At 49.8% G+C, this 26,170-nt stretch overlaps 1 protein-coding gene across 3 annotated transcripts in view; it reads left to right on the forward strand.

Annotated features, from left to right (window-relative positions):
- The first annotated feature begins 685 nt into the window (after positions 1-685).
- LOC125642751 (very long-chain specific acyl-CoA dehydrogenase, mitochondrial) overlaps positions 686-26,170 on the forward strand; it is a 43,250-nt gene continuing 17,765 nt past the window's right edge. Inside the window, exons 1-12 of one of the 3 annotated variants that reach the window (XM_048864527.2) lie at positions 687-4,804; positions 5,085-5,199; positions 7,503-7,566; positions 8,465-8,537; positions 9,183-9,247; positions 9,937-10,071; positions 11,569-11,713; positions 12,339-12,468; positions 14,142-14,264; positions 16,940-17,138; positions 18,592-18,696; positions 20,421-20,507. In XM_048864527.2, the coding sequence (XP_048720484.1) occupies positions 5,117-5,199; positions 7,503-7,566; positions 8,465-8,537; positions 9,183-9,247; positions 9,937-10,071; positions 11,569-11,713; positions 12,339-12,468; positions 14,142-14,264; positions 16,940-17,138; positions 18,592-18,696; positions 20,421-20,507 (1,209 nt within the window). In that variant the 5' untranslated portion in view covers positions 687-4,804; positions 5,085-5,116. Of the gene's footprint in view, positions 5,200-7,502; positions 7,567-8,464; positions 8,538-9,182; positions 9,248-9,936; positions 10,072-11,568; positions 11,714-12,338; positions 12,469-14,141; positions 14,265-16,939; positions 17,139-18,591; positions 18,697-20,420; positions 20,508-26,170 lie in introns of those variants that run through there. The other 2 variants (XM_048864528.2, XM_048864530.2) reach the window with 2 other exon arrangements.

Genomic DNA, 26,170 nt, shown 5'->3' on the forward strand with positions numbered 1-26,170 from the left:
TGGATGTATTGTTTCTTGACTTTAGCAAAGCTTTTGACACGGTCTCCCACAGTATTCTTGTCAGCAAGTTAAGGAAGTATGGGCTGGATGAATGCACTATAAGGTGGGTAGAAAGCTGGCTAGATTGTCGGGCTCAACGGGTAGTGATCAATGGCTCCATGTCTAGTTGGCAGCCGGTGTCAAGTGGAGTGCCCCAGGGGTCGGTCCTGGGGCCGGTTTTGTTCAATATCTTCATAAATGATCTGGAGGATGGTGTAGATTGCACTCTCAGCAAATTTGCGGATGATACTAAACTGGGAGGAGTGGTAGATACGCTGGAGGGGAGGGATAGGATACAGAAGGACCTAGACAAATTGGAGGATTGGGCCAAAAGAAATCTGATGAGGTTCAATAAGGATAAGTGCAGGGTCCTGCACTTAGGACGGAAGAACCCAATGCACCGCTACAGACTAGGGGCCGAATGGCTAGGCAGCAGTTCTGCGGAAAAGGACCTAGGGGTGACAGTGGACGAGAAGCTGGATATGAGTCAGCAGTGTGCCCTTGTTGCCAAGAAGGCCAATGGCATTTTGGGATGTATAAGTAGGGGCATAGCGAGCAGATCGAGGGACGTGATCGTTCCCCTCTATTCGACATTGGTGAGGCCTCATTTGGAGTACTGTGTCCAGTTTTGGGCCCCTCACTACAAGAAGGATGTGGATAAATTGGAGAGAGTCCAGCGAAGGGCAACAAAAATGATTAGGGGTCTAGAACACATGAGTTATGAGGAGAGGCTGAGGGAGCTGGGATTGTTTTGTCTGCAGAAGAGAAGAATGAGGGGGGATTTGATAGCTGCTTTCAACTACCTGAAAGGGGGTTCCAAAGAGGATGGCTCTAGACTGTTCTCAATGGTAGCAGATGACAGAACGAGGAGTAATGGTCTCAAGCTGCAGTGGGGGAGGTTTAGATTGGATATTAGGAAAAACTTTTTCACTAAGAGGGTGGTAAAACACTGGAATGCGTTACCTAGGGAGGTGGTAGAATCTCCTTCCTTAGAGGTTTTTAAGGTCAGGCTTGACAAAGCCCTGGCTGGGATGATTTAACTGGGAATTGGTCCTGCTTCGAGCAGGGGGTTGGACTAGATGACCTTCTGGGGTCCCTTCCAACCCTGATATTCTATGATTCTATGATTCATGCATGCGGTCCTGCAGTGACTGTGCAGAGCCAGGTCCTATGCTGTATTCAGAGCAGTCTGGAGGCTGCTGTAAATTAGGCCACACCGCAATAGCCACAAGAGGCTGAGAACACAGCTGAGTCTCTGCATAGTGCAGGGACACCCCAGCCACACCCACTTTCCACTCTCCCTGGCAGCAGGAAGGGTGTCTGCTGTCAGAGCCCTTCGGTTGGCTCCAAGCCACTGCAGAGCACCCACACATGGAGCTGATCCTCCTGGGAGGAGCAAGCCAGCTTTATGGCTGGAGTCAGTCAGGGGGTGCAGCGCTGCCAACCCAAGTGCCCAAAGGGTACGTTTACTCAACTGGCTCGGGCTGCGGGGCTGTAAGATTTCTGTGTAGGCAGCCTGAGTCCGAGCTATGGGAGCCCATAACCCTGTGAGCCTGAGTCAGCTAATCTGGGCCAGCCGTGGCCGTGTGTCGGGCCTTTTATTCCAGTGTGGACATACCCAAACAGCACAAGACTGGCTTTAAAACTGAGATTTTTTAAACTAAGAAATGTTGGGTGGTTTTTATTTGCTTTCTGGGTTTTGATCCTTTTTGTCTTTCCACTGTAAATCACTCAATCCCACCTTTGTGGGTCAGATGTCCAGATATGTGTGTTCAACTTTTCGCTGCAACCACCCGAGCTAGAAACTTACTTTTAAAAAATGCAAGCTGAGATTCTCACCTAATTTCTTGACTAAAGGAGCTGGGGCTTTTAGAAAAATTGCACATACCACAACAGTTAATAACATAGGTCTTGCCCCATCTCCAGATGCTTCACAGGGAATGAATAGAACAGGATAACTTTGAGTGATCCATCCCCTCTCATCCAGTCCCAGCTTCTAGCAGTTGGAGGTTTAGGGACACCCGGAGCATGGGGTCACATCCCTGACCATCTTGGCTAATAGCCATTGATGGACCTAACCTCCATGAACTTATCTAATTATTTTTTTAACCCAGCTATACTTTTGGCCTTCATAACATCCCCTGACAATGAGTTCCACAAGTTGACTGTCTGTTATATGAAGAAGTACTTCCTTTTGTTTGTTTTAAACCTGCTGCCTATTAATTTCATTGAGTGACCCCTGGTTCTTGTGTCATGAGAAGGGGTAAATAACCTCTCTTCATGGTGAAAACTGACCATTTATTCCTACCCTTTGTTTCCTATCTTTTAACCAGTTACTGATCCATTAGAGGATCTTTCCTCTTATCCCATGACTGTTTAGTTTGCTTAAGAGCCTTTGGTGAGGGATTTTGTCAAAGGCTTTCTGAAAGTCCAAGTACACTGTATCCACTGGATCAGCTTTGTTCACATATTTATTGACCCCCTCAAAGAATTCTAATAGATGGGTGAGGCATGATTTCCATTTACAAAAGCCATGTTGACTTTTCCCCATCATATTGTGTTTATCTATGTGTCTGATAATTCTGCTCTTTATGATAGTTTCAACCAATTTGCCTGGTACAGAAGTCAGGCTTACTGGCCTCTAATTGCCAGGATCGCCTCTGGAACCTTTCTTTAAAAATAGGCATTACATTAGCTACCCTCCAGTCACCTGGTACAGAGGCTGATTTAAATGATAGGTTACACACCAGTTAGTTCTGCGATTTAATATTTGAGTTCCTTTAGAAGTTTTGGGTGAATACCATCTGGTGATGTATTACTGTTTAATTTACCAATTCATTCCAAAACCTCCTCTACTGACATCTCAATCTGGGACACGTCCTCAGATTTGTCACCTAGAAAGAATGGCTCAGGTGTGGGAATCTCCCCCACATCCTCTGCAATGAAGACTGATGCAAATAATTCATTTAGCTTCTCAGCAACAGCTTTGTCTTCCTGGAGCGCTCCTTTGGCCCCTTTTCCACCCAGTAGCCCTGCTTACTGTTTGGCAGGCTTCCTGCTTCTGAGAGACTTAAAAAACATTTTGCTGTTACTTTTTGTGTCCTTAGATAGATGCTCTTCAAATTCTTTCTTAGCCTGCTTTATTACACTTTTACATTTGACTTGCCAGAATTTATGTTCCTTTATATTTTCCTCAGTAGGATTTGGTTTCCAATTTTTAAAGGATGCTTTTTTGCCTTTAAGTGCCTCTTTCACGCTGCATCTTTGGTCTTCTTACTGTTTGTTTGTTTGTAATTGTGGAGTATCCATTTAGTTTGAGCCTCTAATATGGTGTTTTTAAATAGTCTCCATGCAATTTCCAGGCATTTCACCCTTGTGACTGCTTCTTTTAATTTCCATTTAAATTGCTTTTTTATTTTTGTATAGTTCAGGGAATTTAAGCTATGCACATTGATAACCAACACCACTATATACTCACATTGCTGCAACCCTTCTCTCTTCCCCCAGTATTCAGTACCTTCCCTTGTGAAGTCTTGATAAAGGGCCCAATCCTGCAAACCTGTGTTCATGGGGTTATTTATGGGAATAAGGGGGTTGCAGAAGTGGCCCCTTTGCACCCAATTCTATTCCCATTTCAGTCAGTAGGAAAGTTCCCACTGACTTCAGTAAGAGCATGATTGGGCCCTGGGGGTGCTACTACATGGCCAGAAAGGGTTAATCTCTGCTACCTTGCTGTACGCTACCTTTAATGCAGTGACTGCAGATTTTTACACAGATGTAGATTTGGCCTTTGGTCTCCTTTTTGCATGGAAGGCATCATGTACCCTATGTCAGCATGTAAATAACAATAAAATCCTGCCTGGCTATGTGAGGTTTCCACATCCACACCTCTGGCAAATAAGGTTTGAGTTTAACCCTGTAATGATGGCTGTGATGATCTATACATTCCTGTGACTACCTTGTGCCATCCAGATCTGGCTTCCTACTCCATTTTCTACCAATCCAACTCAGGCCTGCAGAGCAAGGGTGAATAGCATCACAAGAGGCAGTAATGTATCTGCAGCTGAAACCACAGAAGCAAACCAGGAAATGCAGCATTTGCTTATTTCTCAAACCCTATTCTGAACTGGTACAGCTAGGAGCACAATTTATGATGCTAATTATCAGGCATTTCCATTCTGTTGGGGTGTTCTTTATTCACAATGATCTGGAAAAGTTCAGGATGTTTATGTGTCACTAGGTAGCATCAAACGATGCTTGGATGAGTTATTAGTGGAGAGAGATGTGCCTAAAGTGATCCCAGATCTATTTCCTCCTCCTTAAAACTCTCCTCTGCTGTCAGCTTATGACCAGCTAGCAGTGAGTAGGCAGGTGGTGCGATGAGACTGCTGCTTATCATGGATAACTTCTTGCTCATGTCACAGTTACTTCATCTTCCCTCTTTTCCCCACCTCTACTCCCTATTTGTTTATCTCATCTACCTGTTGGTTCTGATTACCAAGACTACTAGCTCGTCGTGGCTGACCTTTTATTGTATGCCTATGCAGCGCCTAGCATAATGAGGCCTTGATTCTTGATTGGTTCCCCTGGATGGTAATAGAATATAGATAATACAGGTGATGACATCATAATACCCTGAGTGACATCACCCCTGAAGCAATGATGTCACATTGCAGAAGCAAGCACTTCTTTATCAAGATTCCACGGCAGAAAAGCTCTGTGCCAACCTACTCAGCAAGGTGTTCCTCCCAGTGGCTTTCTAGGAGTAAGTCACAAGCCCACTATGGGATCGGGGCTGAATTTTGGGATGGGAAATAGTGAAGATCCTGTATAGGCTACACATGCCATACAATGGAGGCGGGAAAGCCCTGGTAGGGGCTATTTGGGATCAAGCCCAAAAAGGAGGGGTTGGGGGAAGGCTGTTTAGAAGGGAGATAGGTCCCCTGGTGATGTTGGCCTTGACTGGAGTGATGAAATGGTTCAGATTTCGGGATAAATTGCTACATACACCTTGTCTTGTGTTCACCCTCCTCCTTTTTCCGCAGAGGAAGTGAGCTGAGCAGTGCCTGCAGAGAGAATGCTTCGTTTGATCAGGACTAGACTGAGTGCCAGCTGGTGGAGGCAACTTTGGGCACAAGCTCTGGCTACGCCCCACTTCAGGTAGAGTAAACTGAGCTCAATTTATGAGTACAGCTGGCGGATTTGAAATCTTTACACCGTGACTTGAGGAGTTCAGTAACTCAGCCAGAAGTGAGGGGTCCATCACAGCAGTGGGTGGGTGAGGTTCTGTGGCCTGCCATGAGCAGGAGGCCAGACTAGATCATGATGCTCCCGTCAGGCCATAACGTCTATGAGTCTCTGTCCTTGCGCCATAGCTAAAATGCAGTAACTCCCTTCGTGGAGCCTGGCCCTGGGGGCAGCGCCAGGGATTCTTCGCCCCCTCTTGCCCTTTCCAGCACAGCTGGGCGGGGATGGAGAGGAGACGAGGAGGGAGCAGGCTGACCCATTGTTTGTATGTGTGTGTGTGGGGGGGGGGGGGAGAAGCAGGCTGACCCATTGTTTTCAGGGGGAGGGGGGACCAGGCTGACCCATTGTTTTCACAGGGAGAAGGGAGCAGGCTGACCCATTGTTTGTGTGTGGGGAGGGAATTAGGCTGACCCATTGTTTTCACAGGGAGAGGGGAGCAGGCTGACCCATTGTTTGTGTGTGTGGGGGGGAATTAGGCTGACCCATTGTTTTCAGGGGGAGGGGGGAGCAGGCTGACCCATTGTTTGTGTGTGGGGGGGGAATTAGGCTGACCCATTGTTTTCACAGGGAGAGAGGAGCAGGCTGACCCATTGTTTGTGTGTCTGGGTGGGGGGAAGTAGGCTGACCCATTGTTTTCAGGGGGAGGAGGGAGCAGACTGACCCATTGTTTGTGGGGGGGGGAGCAGGCTAATCCATTATTTGTGGGGGAGGGAGCAGGCTCACCCATTGTTTTGGGGGCGTAGAGGGGGGAGAAGCAGGCTGACCCATTATTTGTGAGGGGGGGAGAGCAAGCTGACCCATTGTTTTCAGGGGGAGGGGGGAGCAGACTGACCCATTGTTTGGGGGGGGGAGCAGGCTAATCCATTATTTTTGGGGAAGGGAACAGGCTGACCCATTGTTTGCAGGAGGGAGGGGGGAGCAGACTGACCCATTGTTTACAGAAGCAGAGGGGGGAGCAGGCTGATCCATTGTTCACAACATAGAACAAACCGATATGTTTTAACTGGGAATTGGTCCTGCTTTGAGCAGGGGGTTGGACTAGATGACCTTCTGGGGTCCCTTCCAACCCTGATATTCTATGATTCTATGATTCTATGTTATTCTTATAAAGGACAAAGAAACAAACGTGCCCATAACTTCCATCAAAATCAGTGGGAGCAGGATTGGACCCAAAACTACACACAAAAATAATCATCCAGTTTGCTTAATTACAGCCTATTTTCTTCAAAGCTGGCTAGCGCCGCACTCCAAGGAGCTGTAACTCGACCGTGAGGGTCCAGGGGCCAAACCAGAACAAAAAAAATTAAGAGAAGTCAGAGCTTCACCTCAGGGCACTTTAAAGCTCTGTAACTCAAAGACAGGTTGACAAGTTTTCTTCAAGGTGTGTAGAAACATTCTCCTTTGACTTTGGACGGTATCTGGCAGGTATCAGATCAAACTTATAAGACAAAGTTAAAGGAGGGCTTTATGGAAGCTGTTTCTAGCTAACACTTCAAATATCGAAGTATTTTTGGTGTGCCCAGCACCATAATACCTATGCAGCAAGACAGATGGAGTTAGATTCTAGAGGTATGTCTTCATTGCGCCCCCCCACCCCTCCAAAAATATGTGTGCTTAACCCAGGTTAGCTTGCTGGACTAAAATAGCAGTGAAGACATGGCAACTCTGTGTTTAACCCAGTTAGCAGGTCAAGTCAACCCCAGGCTCCCCTATCGGCTTTAACTCGAGTGGCTAACTCAAGTTAAAAGCCAAATTACTGTGCTTCACTGCTGTTTTATCCTGGGTTACCTAACCTGAGTTAAGAACATGCCCCCCCCTTTTTTTTTAAAGCAAAGACGTACCCTAAAAAGCCAACTCCAGTGCTAGTTCCCAAGATCCATATCTGTTTGGGGAGCCTGAGTAGTTAATTACTCTTACTAAATAAACTCCCGTCTGCCTGTTTTCCCCAATAAAGTACCAGCTGGCGAAAGAACCTAAAATACTGCTTTTGTGCAAAATCCCTGGTAGTCAAGATGGAGATCGGAGATGCCATTGAAGCAGATTCCTTTTACAGTTTTCCAGGTGGTTTCTCGGGCTTTCTTTAAAGGTGCTGTGCCGTGACCATCAAACCGCAGACACATGCCTTCCACTGCTGACAGTCACCCAAGTAAATGCTTGTGACTGATGGTGAAAATTGCACTTGCATGATGTCACAGCAATTTTGTTCTTTTCCCCAGACTGACATCGCCTCCATACTATATAACACATCAAAAAGGGAGATACTCAAATAAAGCGAACAAGGTAAGTCACACTGCTTGTATAATTTTGCTTTGAAAGCCTTGGGAAGTGGCTGCAGGTCTGCGCTCAGTGCTTTGTCCCGGACTGTGTTAATGACTGATGTTGAGACTGCCACTGTCCCCAGGGGGGACTCCTCCGTACTTCATAGATACTGTGGGCCTGATTCTCAGCTCACTCCTCTCCCATTGACTTCAGCTGGGCGTGGCAATCAGATCTGGTCAGCCTCAGAGGCAGTGAATAGCATTGGCATATAAAAAAATAAAGCACCAAAGAAGAAAATAAAGTGATGCCTGATGCTGCTTCTGCTGGCTCTAGGGTAACACAGCGGGTATGGTACTGTAATGGTGCCAAACCACACAAGCGTGGAGGCCTGACGTCTAATGAGATTCACGTTGTGTTTGAGGCAAGTGTGTGAATAAGAACTGGGAGGAAAATCTGAAAAGCAGCTCAATTCTTAACAGCCTCCCCGTCTGCTGCACAATGACAGTAAAGGGGGCTCTTGGCAGCCTCTCCCAAGAGGCCACACTGCAGAGTGACAATATGCCCAGCCAATGAAACACGAGGTGGAAGCATGACATCATCAGAACAGCTGTCCGTGATCTTGAGAGCTCTGAGCCTTTGAGAACAGGCGGAACCTCTCTGTGGGAGTTGGGTGCACCACAGTCCCGAGAGCTCCGCAAAGGCAAAAATACCCTCTTCACTTACGCACATTTTCACTGTGCTTCTCAGCATGTCCTGCAGGGTGCCATGGTTCTGCAGTCAGCACAGGAGCGGTTCTCCTCCTGGACTCCCCACCTCTGAGCTGTGCAGAAAGCATACCATGAACTTCCCTCTCCTAGTATCACTCCGCTCTGCAGGGCTCATGTGTGTAAGAGCTCTTGTTATCATCTGTCTCCTCCAGGAATCCACATCCTTTGTCATGAACCTGTTCAACGGGAAGCTTATACCTGACAATGTTTTTCCTTTTCCCGCAGGTAGGATATTTTTATTTAAAATTTCCTTATGGATTTAGTGCTGATGGTGACCTTTGCTGGTTTAATGGCATAGCAGAGCAAAGCCACCAAAGTCACAGAACACAGGCCATGTGCTCCTCCCACCTCCAGCGAGAGGCTAGCTGAGTTTCCATGGAGCTCTCGGCTCAGTCTGCTGACCAGACAGGGCCATCCCTACCCATACGCAAAGTATGCAGCTGCGTAGGACACCTGCACTGCTGCGTCCTGCTCTAGCCCCCCTCCACCTCTTCCCCAAGACCCCTGCCCTCCCACCCCTTCCCCAAAGCCCCCGCCCCTGTTCGCCCCCCCGCCCTTCCTGCCCCAGCCCCGCCCCATTCCACCCCTTCCCCAAAGCCCCCGCCCCTGTTCGCCCCCCCGCCCCTTCCTGCCCCAGCCCCGCCCCATTCCACCCCTTCCCCAAAGCCCCCGCCCCTGTTTGCCCCCCCGCCCCTTCCTGCCCCAGCCCTGCCCCATTCCACCCCTTCTGGACTACAGCAGATCTCTTAGACAAACATCCAGTCTTAGAAGGTGCCTCCTCACATAAGGGTGTTTGTGTCAAATCATGTAATAAAGTGATGAGGGTTAGACACATCCTGCTAATCTAGCTGTAACTTTGCCCCTCCCTAGTGCTCTCAATGGAGCAGATGCAGTTCCTGCAAGCCCTGGTAGATCCCTGCACCCGCTTCTTCAAGGTTAGTGGCAGTCTGCTGCCTGTTTGATTACGGAATAGCCTGAAGTGTGTGTTGTAAACAAAGGAAAAGGACTCCGTCTTCCTCAGACAGTGATGTGGGACGGCTGGCCTCACCACCATTAAAAAAATTACTTCTCCTGGCGAATCTACCCTCTTTCTGAAGCCTGGAGGATGCACAAGTGCACATCCACGTTCTCCTCCTGATTGTGATTTCCTGAGTGCCGCTAATGCCCATGTCTCATACAACGCGCCACCAGTCTGTCAGACCGAGGCGTGGGTTACCTGTTTGGGTGTTGGCAGTGAAGGAGTTCATGTGGGAGGCCTTTCCGCAGGGATATTTGAAAGACAGGGTGGCTCTGCGAGGCCTGGCCCTCCCCAGAGATAGAGAACAGGCTTGGAGGGAGGGAGCGTGGGGCAGAGGCAGAGGGGAAGGGCAATCAGGTCATAGATCGCTCACTCCGAGGCTTACCCCCCCACACACACACACTGACCCTCGGGCTCACTCGCACAGCAACAGCAGGACACTAACACACCAGTGCCCAGATTGCCTGCTCTAGGATCCAGCAGCTCCTTGGTGCCCGGTAGGCAATGCGTAAACGTCGACTTTGCCGGCCCCTCCGGCCTTGCCCCATGCAGCGTTCGCCTCGGCGTTGCACCTGCCTTTCACTCGCTCCCTTTCGTTACTTGAAGGAGGTCAATGATCCTGTGGAGAACGAGAAGCTGGAGAGCATTGAGAAGACCACCCTGGCAGGGCTGAAGGAGATGGGAGCCTTTGGGCTGCAGGTGCCTGAGGAGCTGGGGGGAGTTGGGCTGACAAACACCCAGGTAAGACAGAGCCTTGGGGGTGCAGGCATGACGGGACAGTAGGGGCCGGGATCTGAACTCACCCTGAGGTCGGGTGTTTGGAGCCAGTGTCTGGCTCAGGCCTGTGATGGGGGGGCCAGGCATGGAACTCAGATCCAGCCTCCCCTGGGTTTGACTCGGAGCGTGAGAGCTGTCCTGACCTGGCGGGCAGGTGGGCCCGTTCTCTCTTCTCGCGGCCCCTCCCCCACTGTAACATGGTAGAGTCACTTCCTGGAGGAGGTCGGGAGCAGAGAAGAGCGGGGCCGTGATTCAGAGGCGAAGGGGCAGTGCTTACTTTGTGCCAGAGCCTGGCAGTTCAGAGCCCAGCCCCGCTGGACTTGCTGCATCAGGTATGAAAGTAAAAAGTTGCTGGATCCCAGGCACCTCTTTCATTCCGAATGAAGCCCTGCCTGGGGAGCATGGCCGTGCTCAGCCTGACGCTGAAGTGCGTGACGTTCCATTCCTGTGGTCCTGTGCACCGGGCATATGAATCCAGCTTGCTGCGTGCTCTCAGTCCCCAGTGAGCCACAGACAGCTACGTGTCAGTTTGTGCGGACAAGCTTCACCTCCCTATGCAGCATCCAAGCTCTACCAGGGTTTAGTTGTAACAGCACAGAAAAGACGGTCAGCCAGTTTGTACCCACCTTGCCTAACCCTCTGGAAGATCTGAGAGCTCTGAAGCCACGTCACCTGTCAGCCCCACACAGACCAGGGCTGTCCCTACAGGCAGTAGACCAACAGTCACTGGAAAGCCTCCAGCTGCTGTGCTGAGCTCCACCAATCCCTCCAGCTAGGTTTTTATCCTGTGCCCGTTATAGTAGCTATGGAGTGTGAAAATATCACCTGAATAGTTCAGAGGTGAGGCAGTGTGGGATAGGGAACCAGCATGGGAGCTGGGAGAACCAGATTCTGTTCCCAGACCTGGTTTCCTCTTGCTATATGACAGTAGTGTAGTCACTTCCCTGAGTCTTGCTTTCTAGTAATTCCATCAATAAATATTCATTACCATCAATTCTGCAGTAGCGCATGGCTGGGTGTTGCTCGGCCAAACAGTCAGAGGCAGTCCCTAAATAGACAAGACAGACACAGTGGTAGACAGATGATGTATCAGTAACATCTCCAATGTGCATATCTCGCTAGGTGTGGGTTTTCTTTTTCCTCTTTTAAAAAGTTCTACCCAAACCTTCTCCTACCTCCTCCCCTCTGCCCTTGTGAGCCAGACACAGAGCGGGGCAGGGATCAGCCAGCTGAATGGGCCTGAGAGTGTCTGAAGGCTCCTGATGACTGGTCTGTGCCCCCAGTGTCCTGCATTGGGCCCTGGCAGGGGTGATTAGGAGGAGCAGATGGGAGCAGTGTTAATATTAGTGTTGATGTGGAGTGTTTGCTAGTCCCCAGAAGCTGTAGTATCTGAAGGTCAAACTGGGCAGCGGTTCCAACCTAATCCCCGTCCCCACCATTTCTCTTTTGCTTTCCCTTTAGTATGCTCGGATGGTGGAGGTGGTTGGAGTGCACGACCTTGGTGTGGGCATAAGCCTTGGTGCTCATCAGTCAATCGGCTTTAAGGGAATCCTGCTCTTCGGGACCCAGAGTCAGAAGGAGAAATACCTGCCCAAGCTAGCATCTGGTAGGAAACAGGGCCTGTTTTCTTCACTCTGTTGTGCCCTATGAAAGGTATAATGTAGATCTTTACCCACCCTCCTGGCTTCTTGCAGGTCTCCCAGACACTGCTCTGAGCTGGGCTTTCAGCACTCTGCTTGCAGGCTGTGGGGAGGGGTGGTGACGGCGGGCGGCTGACAGCAGTGGGGAGAGCTAGGTGTAGCACAGGCAAGCTCTGTGCAAGCTTCTCTGCACTGCTCTGCCAGTTCAGTGCAGAAGCCCTCAAGCCCCGTCAGAGCACAGCCTTCGAGCTCACACTGCAGGCTGGCATGTCGCTGTGCCAGCAGGGGATCTGCGGGATACCCAAGGCAAGGCACCGGCTGAGTTGCAGAAAAGTGCAGCTTTCTGTAGCTGTCTGTTTACATACGGCCAGCTGGTTGCCCTGGGGTGTGCATGGATGTACCCCACCCCATCCTCATCCCGCCCGACGTGCCTGCCTGCCATGGACTCACTCCCTGCTGTGTAGGTGGGGAGTCCTCAGGGCAGTGCGGGTCCTGGGCCCCCGGCAGAGCCCTGGCTGCGTGTGGGTTCTTTTGTGTTCTCTATGCTGTTAAAGTCTGTGCCATTGGTGACCGTTCTGCTCCCTTCTGCAGGAGAGACCATCGCTGCCTTCTGCCTAACGGAGCCGTCTAGTGGCTCAGACGCAGCATCTATTAAAACCCTCGCAGAGCTCAGCGAGTGTGGGAAATTCTACACGCTGAACGGCGGGAAAATATGGATCAGGTGAGAGAAGTCGGGAGGCTGAAAGGGTTCCTCGAGGTCCCATGAGAGCCGGGAGATTCTGCAGGCCCCGGTGACACAGGAAGCGTCCAAAGCCATCAGAGCTCTTGCTCAGCATAACAGCAGGAAATGCACTTCGACTGGAGCTCCCAAAGCCTGTGAGGTCCGGCCCAGGGTCCTCGGCAGGGGGGACGGGACGAATCCTGCAGCCTGGGCCCAGCCCTGCTTGGGGTCAGCCTCCTGTGGCTCCTCCAGTCGCTGGGGTTCAAGTGGGCCTGGGGAGGCTCTGAATCCCAGCACAGTCAAGGGCTGTAGCTGGCCCTCCGCAGGAGCTTCCCAGACAGGTCCTTGCCTACAGCCTCCAGCCCAGAACGAGCTGGGCTTCCTCCCTTTATATTGCTAGAGCATCTGGAGCATGCCCAGTCCCGCCGGGGAGGCAGGACTTCCGCTGTCAGTAATATGGACTTAACCCTGTCTGGGCTCGTGCGGAGTAAGCAGACCCCGTCACACCCTGGTACAGAGAGGCAGTTGTGGGCTTGGAAGGAGGAGGAGATGTGGGACTTCCCCAAACCTTATGGTGCAGAACTGGAGTGATGATTCAGAAGAGTAGTTTCTCACGTTGGTTGAACCAGCTCCCCTGCCCCTGCTGTTTAGGGTATAAGATGTTAGAGCATCCGTGATCAGGGCTAACTATAGTCCTGAGCCAAGATAGCATTTCAGTGCATGCTTAGGTCCCAGTGAATGAATCAGGATGTTTTCCTGTGGCCCAAGGAGAGGCAGTGTGGTAGAGTGTACTGAGCACCATGCTGGGAGTGAGGCGCTCCTGAGTTCTAGCCCCCATTCTGCCACTGAGTCCCTGTATGGCCTTGGGCAAGTCCCTTGTCTTTCTAGGTCACGTTCTAAGGTATGTAATGGGTGGTTCCAGCTGTATGTCAGTAATCAGGTGTCAGGGAAAGTTACGGTGAGGGGGTGGAAGAGCAGGTTTATATCAGGGAAGACAGCCAGCAGGAAGGTATAACAAGGTCTTAGCTAAAAGAAAGGGACTCGACTTTACCTTACCCATCCCTGGCTCCTTTTCCTGCTACAGCCTTCTCCTTCTGCCCCATAGGCCTGGTCCACACACAGGTTTGGCACTAGTATAACTTTGTCAGGTAGGGGTGTGACTTTTTACCGAATTGCTCACACTGGTACAACCTCTGGTATGCACTCAACTCTATTGGTATAAAGGGTCCGTATGGTGCTATAGCTTATTCCTCCTCCCATAGTGTCTGTACTAGGGGCATTGTATCACTTTAACTAGACCGGTGTGGGTAAAGCACGACAACTTGTGTATATATGCAAGCCTTAGTGTGTGGGATGCACTCATTCAACCAGGGTGTGTAATTTATCCACCATCTGCCTCACCTCTGAATTGTCTCTGGATAATGCAGTCTAATTACCTCCCTCTAAGGAGGAGAGGAAGATGAATTATTGTTTGTCTCTGACAGCATGAAGTGTTGTGCTAGGGCTAATTACACACAGGCTAGCTGCTGTTGTTATTAACTGCAGTAAAAAAGTGTGCGTAAACGGATGTAATGGAAAAAGGGAAATCACTGAGAGGGAAAGAGAAGAGCCTGAGTAAATACAGGTGGTCGGGAGCTGGGACTCACTGTTTCCCTCTTCGCTTTGGGTTCCAGTAATGGAGGGATAGCTGAGATCTTCACAGTGTTCGCCAAGACCCCGGTAAAGCAGCCAACAGGGGAAGTGAAGGACAAAATCTCAGCCTTCATTGTGGAGAGAGCGTTTGGGGGCGTGACCAGGTGAGAGAAGTTTATAACTTAACAGGCACGGTTTGAGGAGATATTAAAAGGACTGGGACTGTTCAGCTTAGAAAAGAGACTCAGCAGGATATGATTGAGGTCTATAAAATCATGACTGGTGTGGAGACAGTGAATAGGAAAGTGTTACCCCTTCACATCTCACAAAAACCAGGAGTCACCCATGAAATTAACAAGCAGCAGGTTTAAAACAAAAGGAATTATTTCTTCACATGATACATAGTCAACCTATGAAACTCGTTGCCAGGGGACGTTGTGAAGGCCAAAACTATAACAGGGTTCAAAAAAGAACTAGATGAGTTCATGGAGGATAGCTCTATCAATGGCTACTATCAGAATGGAACCCGACGCGCTGAGTGTCACTAAACTTCTAATTGACAGAAGCTGGAACTGGGTGACAGGGGATGGATCACATGATAATTGCCAGATTCTGTTCATTCCCTCTGGGCACCTGGCATTGGTCACTTTCGGAAGACAGCATTTTGGGCTAGATGATCCTTTGGTCTGACCCACTATGGCAGCGGTTCTCAAACTGTGGGTCCGGACCCCAAAGTGAGTCGTGAGCCAATTTTAATGGGGTCACCAGGACTGTCTTAGACTTGCTGGGGCCTGGGGCCGAAGCCTGAGCCCCACCTCCTGGGGCTGCAGCCAAAGCCCATGGGCTTCAGCCCTGGACATTGGGGCTCAGATTACAGGCTCCCTGCCTGGGACTGAAGCCCTTGGGTTTTGTCCTGCCATCCCACCCAGGGCAGTGGGGCTCAGGTGGGCTCAGATTTCAGTCCCCCCTCCTGGGGTTGTGTAGTAACTTTTGTTGTCAGCAGGGGGTCGCGGTGCAATGAAGTTTGAGAACCCCTGCACTGTGGCCATTCTTATGCTCCTATGTCCTTATGTTTACAAGGCTCAGCCTAGGACTAAGATCCAGGAACCGTGTTTCCAGCACTGACTTGTTGTATGCTCTTCGGCAAGTCTCTTAACTGCTGTATGCCTTGATTCCCTTGTCGGTTCAAGGGTGATAGCAATACTTCCCTGCCACCCAAAAGTGGTGTTATCATTGGCCAGTTTGTGCACTTTTAACAACGAAAAGTGTAATAAATATTAAGTGTTGTTATTTATTGCTATTTTCCTCATTGCATTATGCTTTTCCAGGATGATGGGTAAACATCCTCCCCATAAAAAGACAAAAAGTGGGGGAATGTAGAAGGAAGAGAGACTGAGACATAAGGCCTTGTATCAGAGGCCTGGTATGAGGCCTGAGGCCTGGGCTAAAGGCTTTGCTAATATCAAGCAAAGTCAGGCTGTGAGCTAGAGGCAGGCCCTGCTCACAGACTCTGGCAAGAACAGGGCTGATATTGCCAAAACACACATTCCTAAGAGGTGCTGGGCACAGAGCACTTGCACGAACACATTCCAGAAGGGTGGTACCAGAACACCCCGATACCAACACATTCCCTAAAGGTAACAGCAGCACACTGACCCATCCTAAAGATAGGGTCAGGATGACAGTGTGATGGATAAAGACGTACAAGGTGATGGAGCGTAACCGTCTACGTCAGAAGGTGTCAACTAACTACCTCAGAGGGGCAGTACGTAACTTCTTTGTATTGATGTATACAATCACTGCCTTAAAGGGAGTGTCTTCCCCTGGCCGAGGGAGGAACAGAAAGTCCCGCCGTTCACTGAGCTGGTCCATTGTTACAGGCATACAAGTATTAGTGGTCCGGTAGAGTCTGTGGGATACTAGTACCATATCAACAATAAACCTGCTTGGGTGCCTTCGTACCTTAACAGATCTTGTGATGACTGGGCAGTTTGCTCAAGGTCTGCTGTGCCAGCTGTTTGCACAGAGCTGGGACAGCACACTAGGAGAACGCACACTCGCAGCCAAACATCTGACCACACCATCCTGCCATGCCAAATGCCATGCCTGATCCTGGAGGGACTCAGCACCTTGTAGGGTCAAGCACCATAGTGTGGGACTTTAACCAGGGATGCTATAATGATTATCCAGCTGTCTATCAGGTGCTGAAGTCCTTGGATCTGCTTTCCAGGCCTCCAGCCACAAGAGGGTGCTAGACCATTATGTTCACGCACCACTTTCACTTTCCATTTATAACAAAATATAATCCATGCTCCTTTAAACTTCCCTCTGCTGAGCGATTTGCTACAATGAGTATGACAAACATTAGGAGAGAAGTGTTGGCATTACCAGGGGCACAGTGCTTGAGATTATGCAGCTACATGGTCTGGCATAGGGTACAACGTTCCAGAGCCTTTAGAAATGGGCAATGGTTATTTAGTTTATGTTTAAACTGCTCCCTGTTTCTATATAAGACATTGTGTTAACATTTTATTGGCACACAGAATTACCACATGTAAATGTGCACCCACCTTTGCACACTGCCAGGTTTTATCACATGTAGATCAAATAACTTGGATCCTACCAGAAGCTGAGTCGCCTCAACTTCCATTGACTTCACTGTGAGTTCGAGGGCACTTGCCCCTTTGCAGGGTCAGGGCCAGGGTGCGCAGTTACCAGCACGCATGTGAGAATGCTCATTTGCAGGCACAAATGCAGAAACTGCACATGCAGATAGGTGTGCATGTCCGAAGGTCACAGCCAGGCTGAGGTCATCTCTCGTTTCCTTCTGTTTTGTCAGTGGCCCCCCGGAGAAGAAGATGGGGATCAAGTGCTCCAATACAGCTGAAGTGCACTTTGATAATGTGAAGGTGCCAGCAGAAAATCTGCTCGGGGAGCTTGGAAAAGGCTTCCTGGTCGCCATGAACATACTGAACAATGGGCGCTTTGGGATGGCCTCCGCCCTGGCAGGCACCATGCGTGGAGTGATTGTCAAAGCCGTACGTTCTTGTTCTTGAAACAGGATTAGATCACGCGGATGGTTTGTGCAGGGCAAGTGACAATGGACTGTCTACTTGTCCCACATGTTAGTGTTAGGGAAAAAGGGTTCCCCTCCCGTCTAGGGTTAGGAGGGTAGCCTTCCCTGGACTTCTGTATTAGCCAAACAAAACACAGAGTCTTGGCTCTTTGATAAAGTGAGGCACTTTATTGCTAGCAAATACGACAGCTGAAGGGCTCACCAATTCCTTTTCAGAGGAAAATGGTGAAGCCCCGAACAAAGAACAGGGATGAGCTTTTATAGCTTGGTTCAACATACATTGTGATATCTCTTCCAGTTCGAACCGGTTAACCCAGTCTGTTTGAAGTTCTGGGGTAGGTACGAGCATGGAGGCTTATCTGTATAAGGAATTCTCTTCCCAAAAGAAGGGAGTGCAGGTTACACACAGTTCACATTCTTTCTATCCATAAACAAAGTAGAAAGGACAGATAAGCATAGAAAAAAGACAGCAGCGTAGCTTTACATGATTATAGGGTCGTTTTCTGGGTTTTTTTTCCTATCATTAGCAGAGCGTAGTCAGTGAGACGCAAGGGTCAGTTATTCTGTGGGACATCCCCATGGGGGAATGGCTCTGGGAAACCCATGTTACATGTGTATCCAGAGAGAGAGATAGGAGCTGATGCTGGAAGAGCCAACAGGTCAAAGATCTGCATTTAGACAAATAGAATTACAGTGAAATGTCTGTGTTTAATTTTAAGCATATGTCTGGTCCTGATGGCTTCAGTGGGATTCTCCGCATGCTTGTAAGACGTGTCCAGATTTGGGGCCTTAGTTTACTTAGCTGCATATGTTGGTTAGTCTTTTAGACAGAAATTCTTCTTGTTCTCTCTTTTGTGTAATGGGATGAGATTGGGCTAAGGGCTGGGGTTTTGGGGCTGGAGTTAAGTTGATGGCCGAGCTTACAAGACCCTTAGAATTAACTTGGTGGTGTTTCTGGTTGGATGTAATGTGATACCTTTGGAACGCTGTATCCAATCAATTGCAAAATTTCAGAAATTTTTCTAGGCATCACTGGGCAGAAGCCTATTGATTTTGGTGGAAATTGGAAAACCCAAAAGGGGGAAATGGAATATACACAGAGCCTGTGGCCTGGGGGAGCGAATGGGAGGGTTGAAATGAGTCTCTGCACTAGAGGGGGTAGGAGGTGGCTCACAGGGATCTTGTGGGGATGGGAGAGATGCCAGGAGCCCCTGGGGTGTGCAGCAAGCTTGGCCGACACAAGCTACATAGGGCTTGACATCCTAGTATAGATATTCCTGTAAACATTTGCTAACTTGATTTTGTTTAAAATTGAAATATATGGTCAAATCCTGCAGCTTGGACACAGACTAAATTCCTCTTGTCTGTATTACATTAGCTTCTTGCTGTGATCATGGGTTCTTATGTAACACCAGGTTGATCATGCTGCTAATCGTAAGCAGTTTGGAGACAAGATCAGCAACTATGGGGCTATTCAGGAGAAAGTTGCACGGATGGCCATGCTGCACTATGTTACGGAGGTGAGAAATTCCTCTTAATTGCAGGATCAAGACCATGGTCAACAACTCCATTGTACAGGCACAGCAGAACTCTCAGGGTAAAGCTTGTCTGTTCAGGAGACAGGGCGTTCTGGGGGGCTGGTCCCACCCCAGACTGTGGAATGAAGTTTACCATGGACTAAGAACCATCCCACACCTCCCTGCTTCCTTCTCAAGCCCCAGGCACATTCTCTGACCTGCCTTCTCTGATATAAACACAGAGCAGTGTTGTCATATAAATAAACACAATGAAAAAACAAAACAGTCCACTGCACACCCAGTTCTCCCTCTGGGGAGTGGATGAGAGAAAGTGACCCACACTTGATATTAGATGTTATTTAATGCATAGGTGGATGGCGCTCAGATACTACAGTGATGCAGATGGTATAAAAATCTATATCAAATAGAACAGATTGTACCTGCTGCCATCCCAGTTTGTGCTGGTGTCATATCTCAGAGGCTGAGCTGGCAGGCTGGGTTGGTTCAGTGTTTGGATGAGACTTCCAGGTGGTGTTGGCAAATCACTGGGCAGCCCTCATTTCTCTGGGCTTGATTCTGTGCTTGCCTACACTGGTGTAAAGTGGGAGTCGTGCCATAAAGACTCTGGCATAAAGCTGGCCTGAAACCCATGTGCATTTGGGAAGAATCAGGCCCTCTGACTCTGAGCCAGTGCCCCAGAGTGGTATTGGGAGCCCTGTGCTGAGTTTTGGCAATGTTCCCATAGACCAGTTCATAGGACTGGAGCTGTGTTAACCTCAGCATCCCGGCCAAATTCCAGCGTGAGTAATTCCATGCTGCCCACAGCTCTGGCCCTTTAAAATTCCTCTTGTCCTGCGGATTGGAAGCAGCCTTGGGTTTAAAAAAAACAAGCAACCCCAATCCTCCCAACAAAACACCTCTTTCCTCTCCCATCCTGGCCAACCAATCCAGGAACTCACAATTCCAGGGAATCCACCCTGCAGGAGAGGAGGACTGTATCTCTCTCTGTCACCCACACAGCTTCCTCCCACTATTACCTGAAACATGCATTTTCCCCTAAAGGCTGTGGCCAGTTGCTGAGCTGTGCAGGAGCGGCTGTGCCCCCTCGGGCAGTTGTGTGCTCGCCGAGGGTGAAGCGGGCGGCAGGATGACTAGCAGCCGTCTCTGTTATGAGCTGGTTTAAGGTGGTTTTTATTGCAGCAGTGCCCAGCTGCCCCAGTCAGGATCCGGTCCCCTTGTGCATCTGAGCACTGGGAAAGGCCTGGTCCCTGCCCCAGCATTTACAGTCTAATTGGAAATGAGATAGAACAAATGAGCGTAACGACCCCTGGCGGTGTGTGGTGGGAGGGGGATGAGGCTAATGATGACAAGATCCCAGGGTTACACAGGTTTGAAATCCACTGCATCTTCCTGCCCCTCAGCTTGCCCTTCGCTGACTGTCTGGCTTCCTGTGTGCAGGGCAGGGAATTGGGCTGAGGGGGGATGAAAGGAGGAGAGGGTAGTGCCCTTATGAATCAGGTCAGGACGAGCCTTGTGCCTGCAGGGGACAGCATGGGAGGACTAGATTTTGAGATGGGACCTCTGATGGGCAGTGCCCGCTGCAGAAAAGAGGGAGAGGATGGAGCCGAGCCAAGCCAGGCCCTCCATACAGCATACCTTGGGGTGTGGGATGGTGTCTTTGGCACATACACCGTGTAACCAAAGGCAAATGGCTGGCTTCCCTGCAGTCGATGGCCTACGTGGTGAGCGCCAACATGGACATGAAGGTGCCCGATTACATGCTCGAAGCTGCAATCAGCAAGATTTTTGCCTCAGTAAGTGTGTTTGATTCCCAGCGCAAGATGTCTCCGCAAGGAGGGGTTAGAGCAAGCATGGCCTGTCAGAGTCGGGCTCATGCTGCCCCGTTGCTGAGCAGTAGCAGGTGTCAGGGCTTTGCTACGTCGGTGTCCCACTGGAAGGGAAAGGCGTGCTGCAGAGACAAGCTATTCTCTCCTCTCTGGTGGCACTGCATCCCAGGGATTGCACCCGCAGGAACCCCGCCTGAGGCATCAACCCTGGAGCCAGAGAGCAGCTCCCTCCCGGACTGCGATCGGCCTCTCCTGCTTCTAGCAGGCGGCTTGTTCCTGTCCCACCCTTCTCCTGGAAGATCCCTCCGCCCCAAACCACCCAGTTCTCATTGCGCTCTCACTGCTGGGCATGGACAATGCAAAGGGAGACTGCTCAGGCAGGTGTGACTAAGCAGTGTCCACTGGAGCTGGCTTTCCTACAAGTCTCTCTCCAGACCAGGCTGTTTCCCCCAGCACTGCCTGCATTGATTGCCCAGCTGCCGCCCCAGTCCCGTGCTGTTGCAGCCCCTGTGGAGTCAGCAGCAGAACCCGGCAGTTCGGTACCTGCAGTTCTTCGTTGAGTGATTGCACATGGCCAGGCCACGTCAGGTGTCTGCATGCCCAGCGTGCTGAAGCTGGAGAACTTTTTCCCTGAGTGGTACCTGTCAGGGCGGCACGTGCGACCTCTGCACGCTCATGCTACCAGCTGATGGTATAAAGGGGCAGAGCCACCCCAGCCCCCCTTCAGTTCCTCCTCACCACCCCATGGTCGGGAGGGGGCGCATGTGTGCCTGCTTGCACAAATCTTCCCTTTTCCTCTGAGCGAAGTGTGTAATTTGTTGTAAATAATTTGGTTCATTGGTTAGATAGTGGCTCATTTCCGTCCATTTTCTCTTGGCTTTTCAGACTTGTAGTTAGCCCTGTCGATGCGCAGTGCCAGGGCATGTCTCAGTCCCCAGGTGTTAAACAAAGTTCTGGCTCTAATAAGTCTCTGTCTGTCCGTGACTCTCACTACCAGTGGCTGAAGGGTTTGGGGGAGGGCCATGTTCGGGGTAGGTACCTGATTTGTAGTGGGTTCAGAATTAGGACCAAACCATTTCAGGAAGTGAAATTTTCTTGTGTTCTGATGCAAGCTAACTTGCGTCCTCCCTCCGAGCCCTGTTGCTTGGCACACAATCCTTGGGGCTCTACTTCCACCATGGGGTGACCTCCGGACGTCTCCGTTATCCCTCCTCAGAGAGGTTCAGAAGGGAGACATTGTTCTCCCTCCCCAGGGCCCCAGAAGAAGCTGAATCCTGTGACCCACATGCCTCTAAGCCTAACAGATCTTCCTCATCAAGGATCTCCCAGTCCCTGACCGGCCCTTCCAGGAGTCAGTCAGGTATGGACCAGCCCTGGCTACGTGCTCCTCAGTACCACATGCTTCCTTGGCAATATGTGTAGAGTCTTGGACTCTGGTACCATCCTCTGTACCATTGAGACCAACTCCTTGGCCTGGGCCATCTGTATTGTCTGCATACAGGTACATGGCATCCTCGACACCAACAACAGCCTGTACGCAGCAGCGAGAGACTTGCTTTGCCTTTTGATACCAGACTCCCCGATTGTACAAGAGCTAGAGTCATAGGTAGCAGCTATTTCTTCACAAGCTTTGGAGCTGTCTACATCGTCAGTGACGCACCATTCGATTCCAGCTTCAGCACGGCAAATGTCAGTACCTATGATGAGTAGCTGGAACTCAAACACTTGGTACATTCCCGGGGTCAGCCACCATGCTGTCCCACTACTGCCACATCCAGCCACAAGTCCCAGTCACCTGCACCATGGAGCACTGTGCCTCCAAGGAATCTTATGCATCCCAGTCCTGTTGTAGGAGATCTCATAATTCTCTATCCTCCTCGCAGAGATCCAGATCTTGGTACCCGGGCTCTCTCAGGGGCAGGTCTAGAGACAAGGGGCCAAGGGCTACTTTTCACTGGGGCCCCAGGACTTATCCATGGGCCCTCTGGAACCCATGGAGCATTCCATCCACTTTACGTACTTCTCCGAGACCTCAGTTGTCTAAGTCACCTCTGAGACAAGGAGAAATGTCTGGAGAAATGTCTTACGTACCTCAGGACCTGGTAGAGTAGCTCTACTGGTTAATTAAGCCATCTTGGAGCCTACAAAAATTATATGGCAAACACCAGGATCACTTCCTCCCACTGCCAAGAGAACAGAGAGCAGATACCAAGTGCCATTCCAAGGTCATGAACATTTCTATTCTCACCCTACCCTGGGCTCGGTGGTGAGTGTAGTCAATGATAAATCACGCCAAGGTCACGCCAAATCCACCTCAAAATAATGACTTCAAAAAACTCTTTTACTGCAAAATCTTTTTGGAAGAAACATTTATGCAATGTCAGGGTTACAGGTCGGGATAGCAAATCACCAGGCTCTCCTGGTCAGATACAGTTTCCCAGTCTCTGTTAACAGGCTAACTTTATTGACAAACTGCCAGAAGATGTTAGACAGGAATATTGAGTTGTGATTAACAAGGGTTGTCCAATCTTCCCATCATGCCATCTTGAATAGGCTGAGGCTAGAGTGATGGCATCTGTGCCTATGATGTGACACTCTTTGTGGCTGCAAGCATCTGGGATTCCAGCAGAGATCCAACTGACAATTGACGATCTCCCATTTAAAGGCCCTAATTTGTTTACAGGGAAAACCAATGAAACGCTGCATTCCCTAAAAGATTCTAGGGCAGCACTTAGATCGCTGGGAAGGAACGTTCAGGCACTTTCATCATCAGACAACCCAGTGGTGCCATTTTACCCTCGGAGGCAGCCTGATCAAGCAGAGATGACATAAATTCCACAGGATAAGGCTATCTCCTCCTCCATCTGCTTCAACTTCATCAAGACAGTGTTCGACCTCTAAGCAGCCTATTGGACTTCTTAGTCGAGGCCAAAGCACCACTGTGTCTGGATCTCATCTCTCCTATCACTCCCTTTGGCAGCAGGTTAGCCCACTTCCTAGCTGATTGGACCCATATTTCAGCCAGATACTGGATACTGAGCACTGTGGAATGAGGATATTCCCTGCAGTTTGTCTCTATTCCCCATACCTACCTACCCAGCCCCAGTCCCTTTTCAGGGGCCAATCTCACAAGGCTTTTCTTATCCAAGAAATACAGTCTGGTTTACAGTTGGGAGCCAAAGAGGTCTCTCCTTAACGCTGGGGGAAGGGATTCTGTTCCCATTATTTCTGAGAGAAGACTCAAACCTATTTTGGACCTGCAAAACCTAAACAAATACATAAAGAGATAACATTTCCCCTGGTAACTCTAGCCTCTGTTATCCATCTCTAGATCCCAATGACTGGTTTGCCACTCTCAGCTTGAATGATTTCCACAAGGCTATCCACCAGAGCTGCAGGAGAAAGGTTCATCATGGCTAACATTCATTATCCATTCACTGTCCTGCCTTTCAGTCCATCTTCAGCCCTGTGAGTCTTTTCAAAGTGCATGGCTATGGCGACAGTGCATCTCAGAAAGGCAGTTGTCCAGGAATTCCTGTACCTGGATGACTGGTTGATTCAGGGACGCTCCAGACATTAGGGGGAGGTTGGCATCAACAAGATCCAGAGACTCCTTCGTTCTGACAAGGATAAGTGAGTTCTCACCCCTGTGTAGAAAATCGGGCTTATTGGGGCAGATCTAGACTCCACTTCGGCAAGCGCGCACTTGAGCCTGGCCAGAGTCCAAGCAAGACAGGACCTCTGTGCAGACCTCAGCGCCCATCCTTGCACAGCAGTAAGGAATCGCCTGAGACTTCTGGGGCACAGGGCAGCTGGCACATATGTGACTCAGCATGGCAGCCTTTTCACCACAGAGCCATGCAAGGCAGGTGGAGTCAATCTACTGACCATCTCATCACCCATTGGACGTGCTGACTCACGTACCTGCGAGCGGCTTGTCATCCCTAGATTGGTGGGTGTACTCTGCCAATGTATGCAAAGGGGTTCCTTTCTCCTCGACTCTGCCCTCCGTGACATTGGTCACAAATGCTTCATCCCTGGGGTGGGGATCCTACCTAGAAGACCATCAGACTCAGGGTCTTTGGTCAGATCAAGAACTCTCTTTCCACAGAAATGTTCTGGAACTACAAGCTATTCACTTGGCATGTCAAGCCTTCCTTCCACACCTCGAGGAATGTACAGTACCAGGTCCTCATGGACAACACTGCTGCTGTGTTCTGTGTGAACAGGCAGTGGAGTGCCAGGTGGGATCGCCTTTGCCCAGAGGCTGTAGATCTATGGGGGTTTGAGGGTTCCATCAAAAATACAATCACACTCAAAGCTTCACACCTACCAAGGTGTTCAGAACTGCCTGGCAGATTGTCTCTGCAGATCATTCAGCAGGGATCACAAGTGGTCCCTTAGAGCAGACATTGCAAGATCCATCTTTCAGTCGTGGGGGGTACCAGAAATCAATGTCTTGGTTACTCGTCTGAACAGGAAGTTTCAGAGGAACAGCCGTGTTAGTCTGTATTCGCAAAAAGAAAAGGAGTACTTGTGGCACCTTAGAGACTAACCAATTTATTTGAGCACCTGTTTTGTTCCAGAGCAAGTCACAGCCCAGGATCTATATCAGATGATTTCCTGTCGTCATGGAAGGACAAGCTACTAGATGCCTTTAATCCCGTCCCTCAGATTCCAAGAGTGTTATGCAAACTTGGGCAGGAGAACACCTTTATAATCCTCATCCGCAGCCATCCCTGTCGGTCTGAGGCCTTCCCCTTATCTCCTCAGTTATTCTCAAACCAAACACCCTCCCTCCCTCATTCCTTCTGGCCTTGCACCTCATTCTTTTCAAGGCCTTCCTTCTACATGCTAGTCAGGGCCTTTCTTCATATTACAGATATTTCCTTAACCAAACTTAAGGTAATGCTAACTCTTTAATGTCGTATTTATCCTACAGCTTTTGCCGGCTCTAATGGTTCCACCTTTTGAGCCGATGGCTCCACATTCCTTGCTCCATCTCTCCATGAAAGCAGAATTCCTGGTGGCCAGTGCTTCTGCCAGCAGGGTAGCAGAGCGGCGTGCATTAGATGCTGACCCTCCAGATGTAGTTTGCAGATGAGGTTGATTTGCATCCTCACCCTACATTTCTGACCAAAGTTGTCTCGCACTTCCACCTTAATTAGGCTACCTACTTACTGAGCTTTTTTCTGAAACCTCGTAACGATGAGGAGGGCTCCATGCTTGGGATGTCCAAAAGGCGTTGGCTTGTTACTTGGACAAGACCAAACAATTTAGGCTGTTTCCTCAGCTGTTCATTTCTTTGTCTGCCAGACTGAAGGGTTACCCTGTCTGTGGGCAGAGAATTTCTTTCTGGATCTCGTCCTGCACCCTACTGTGCTCTGCCACGGCTAAGGCCCCTCTGCCCGGAAGAGTTTCAGTGCGTTCTACAAGAGCTCAAGCAGCGTGAGCTGCATTCCTGCATCAGGTGCACATTACTGATATTCGCAGAGCTGCAGCCTGGTCATTGGTGCCTCCTTTCACTAGACATGAAGCTGTTTCCCAGGCACTGAGCGATGGTGATGGGTTTGGATGAGCGGTGTTGCAGTCCTTGCTCAGACAGACTCCAAAACCATCATCCTTGCCAA

Source organism: Caretta caretta, chromosome 9 (genome assembly GCF_965140235.1).
Source record: "Caretta caretta isolate rCarCar2 chromosome 9, rCarCar1.hap1, whole genome shotgun sequence".
Taxonomy (NCBI): domain Eukaryota; kingdom Metazoa; phylum Chordata; order Testudines; family Cheloniidae; genus Caretta; species Caretta caretta.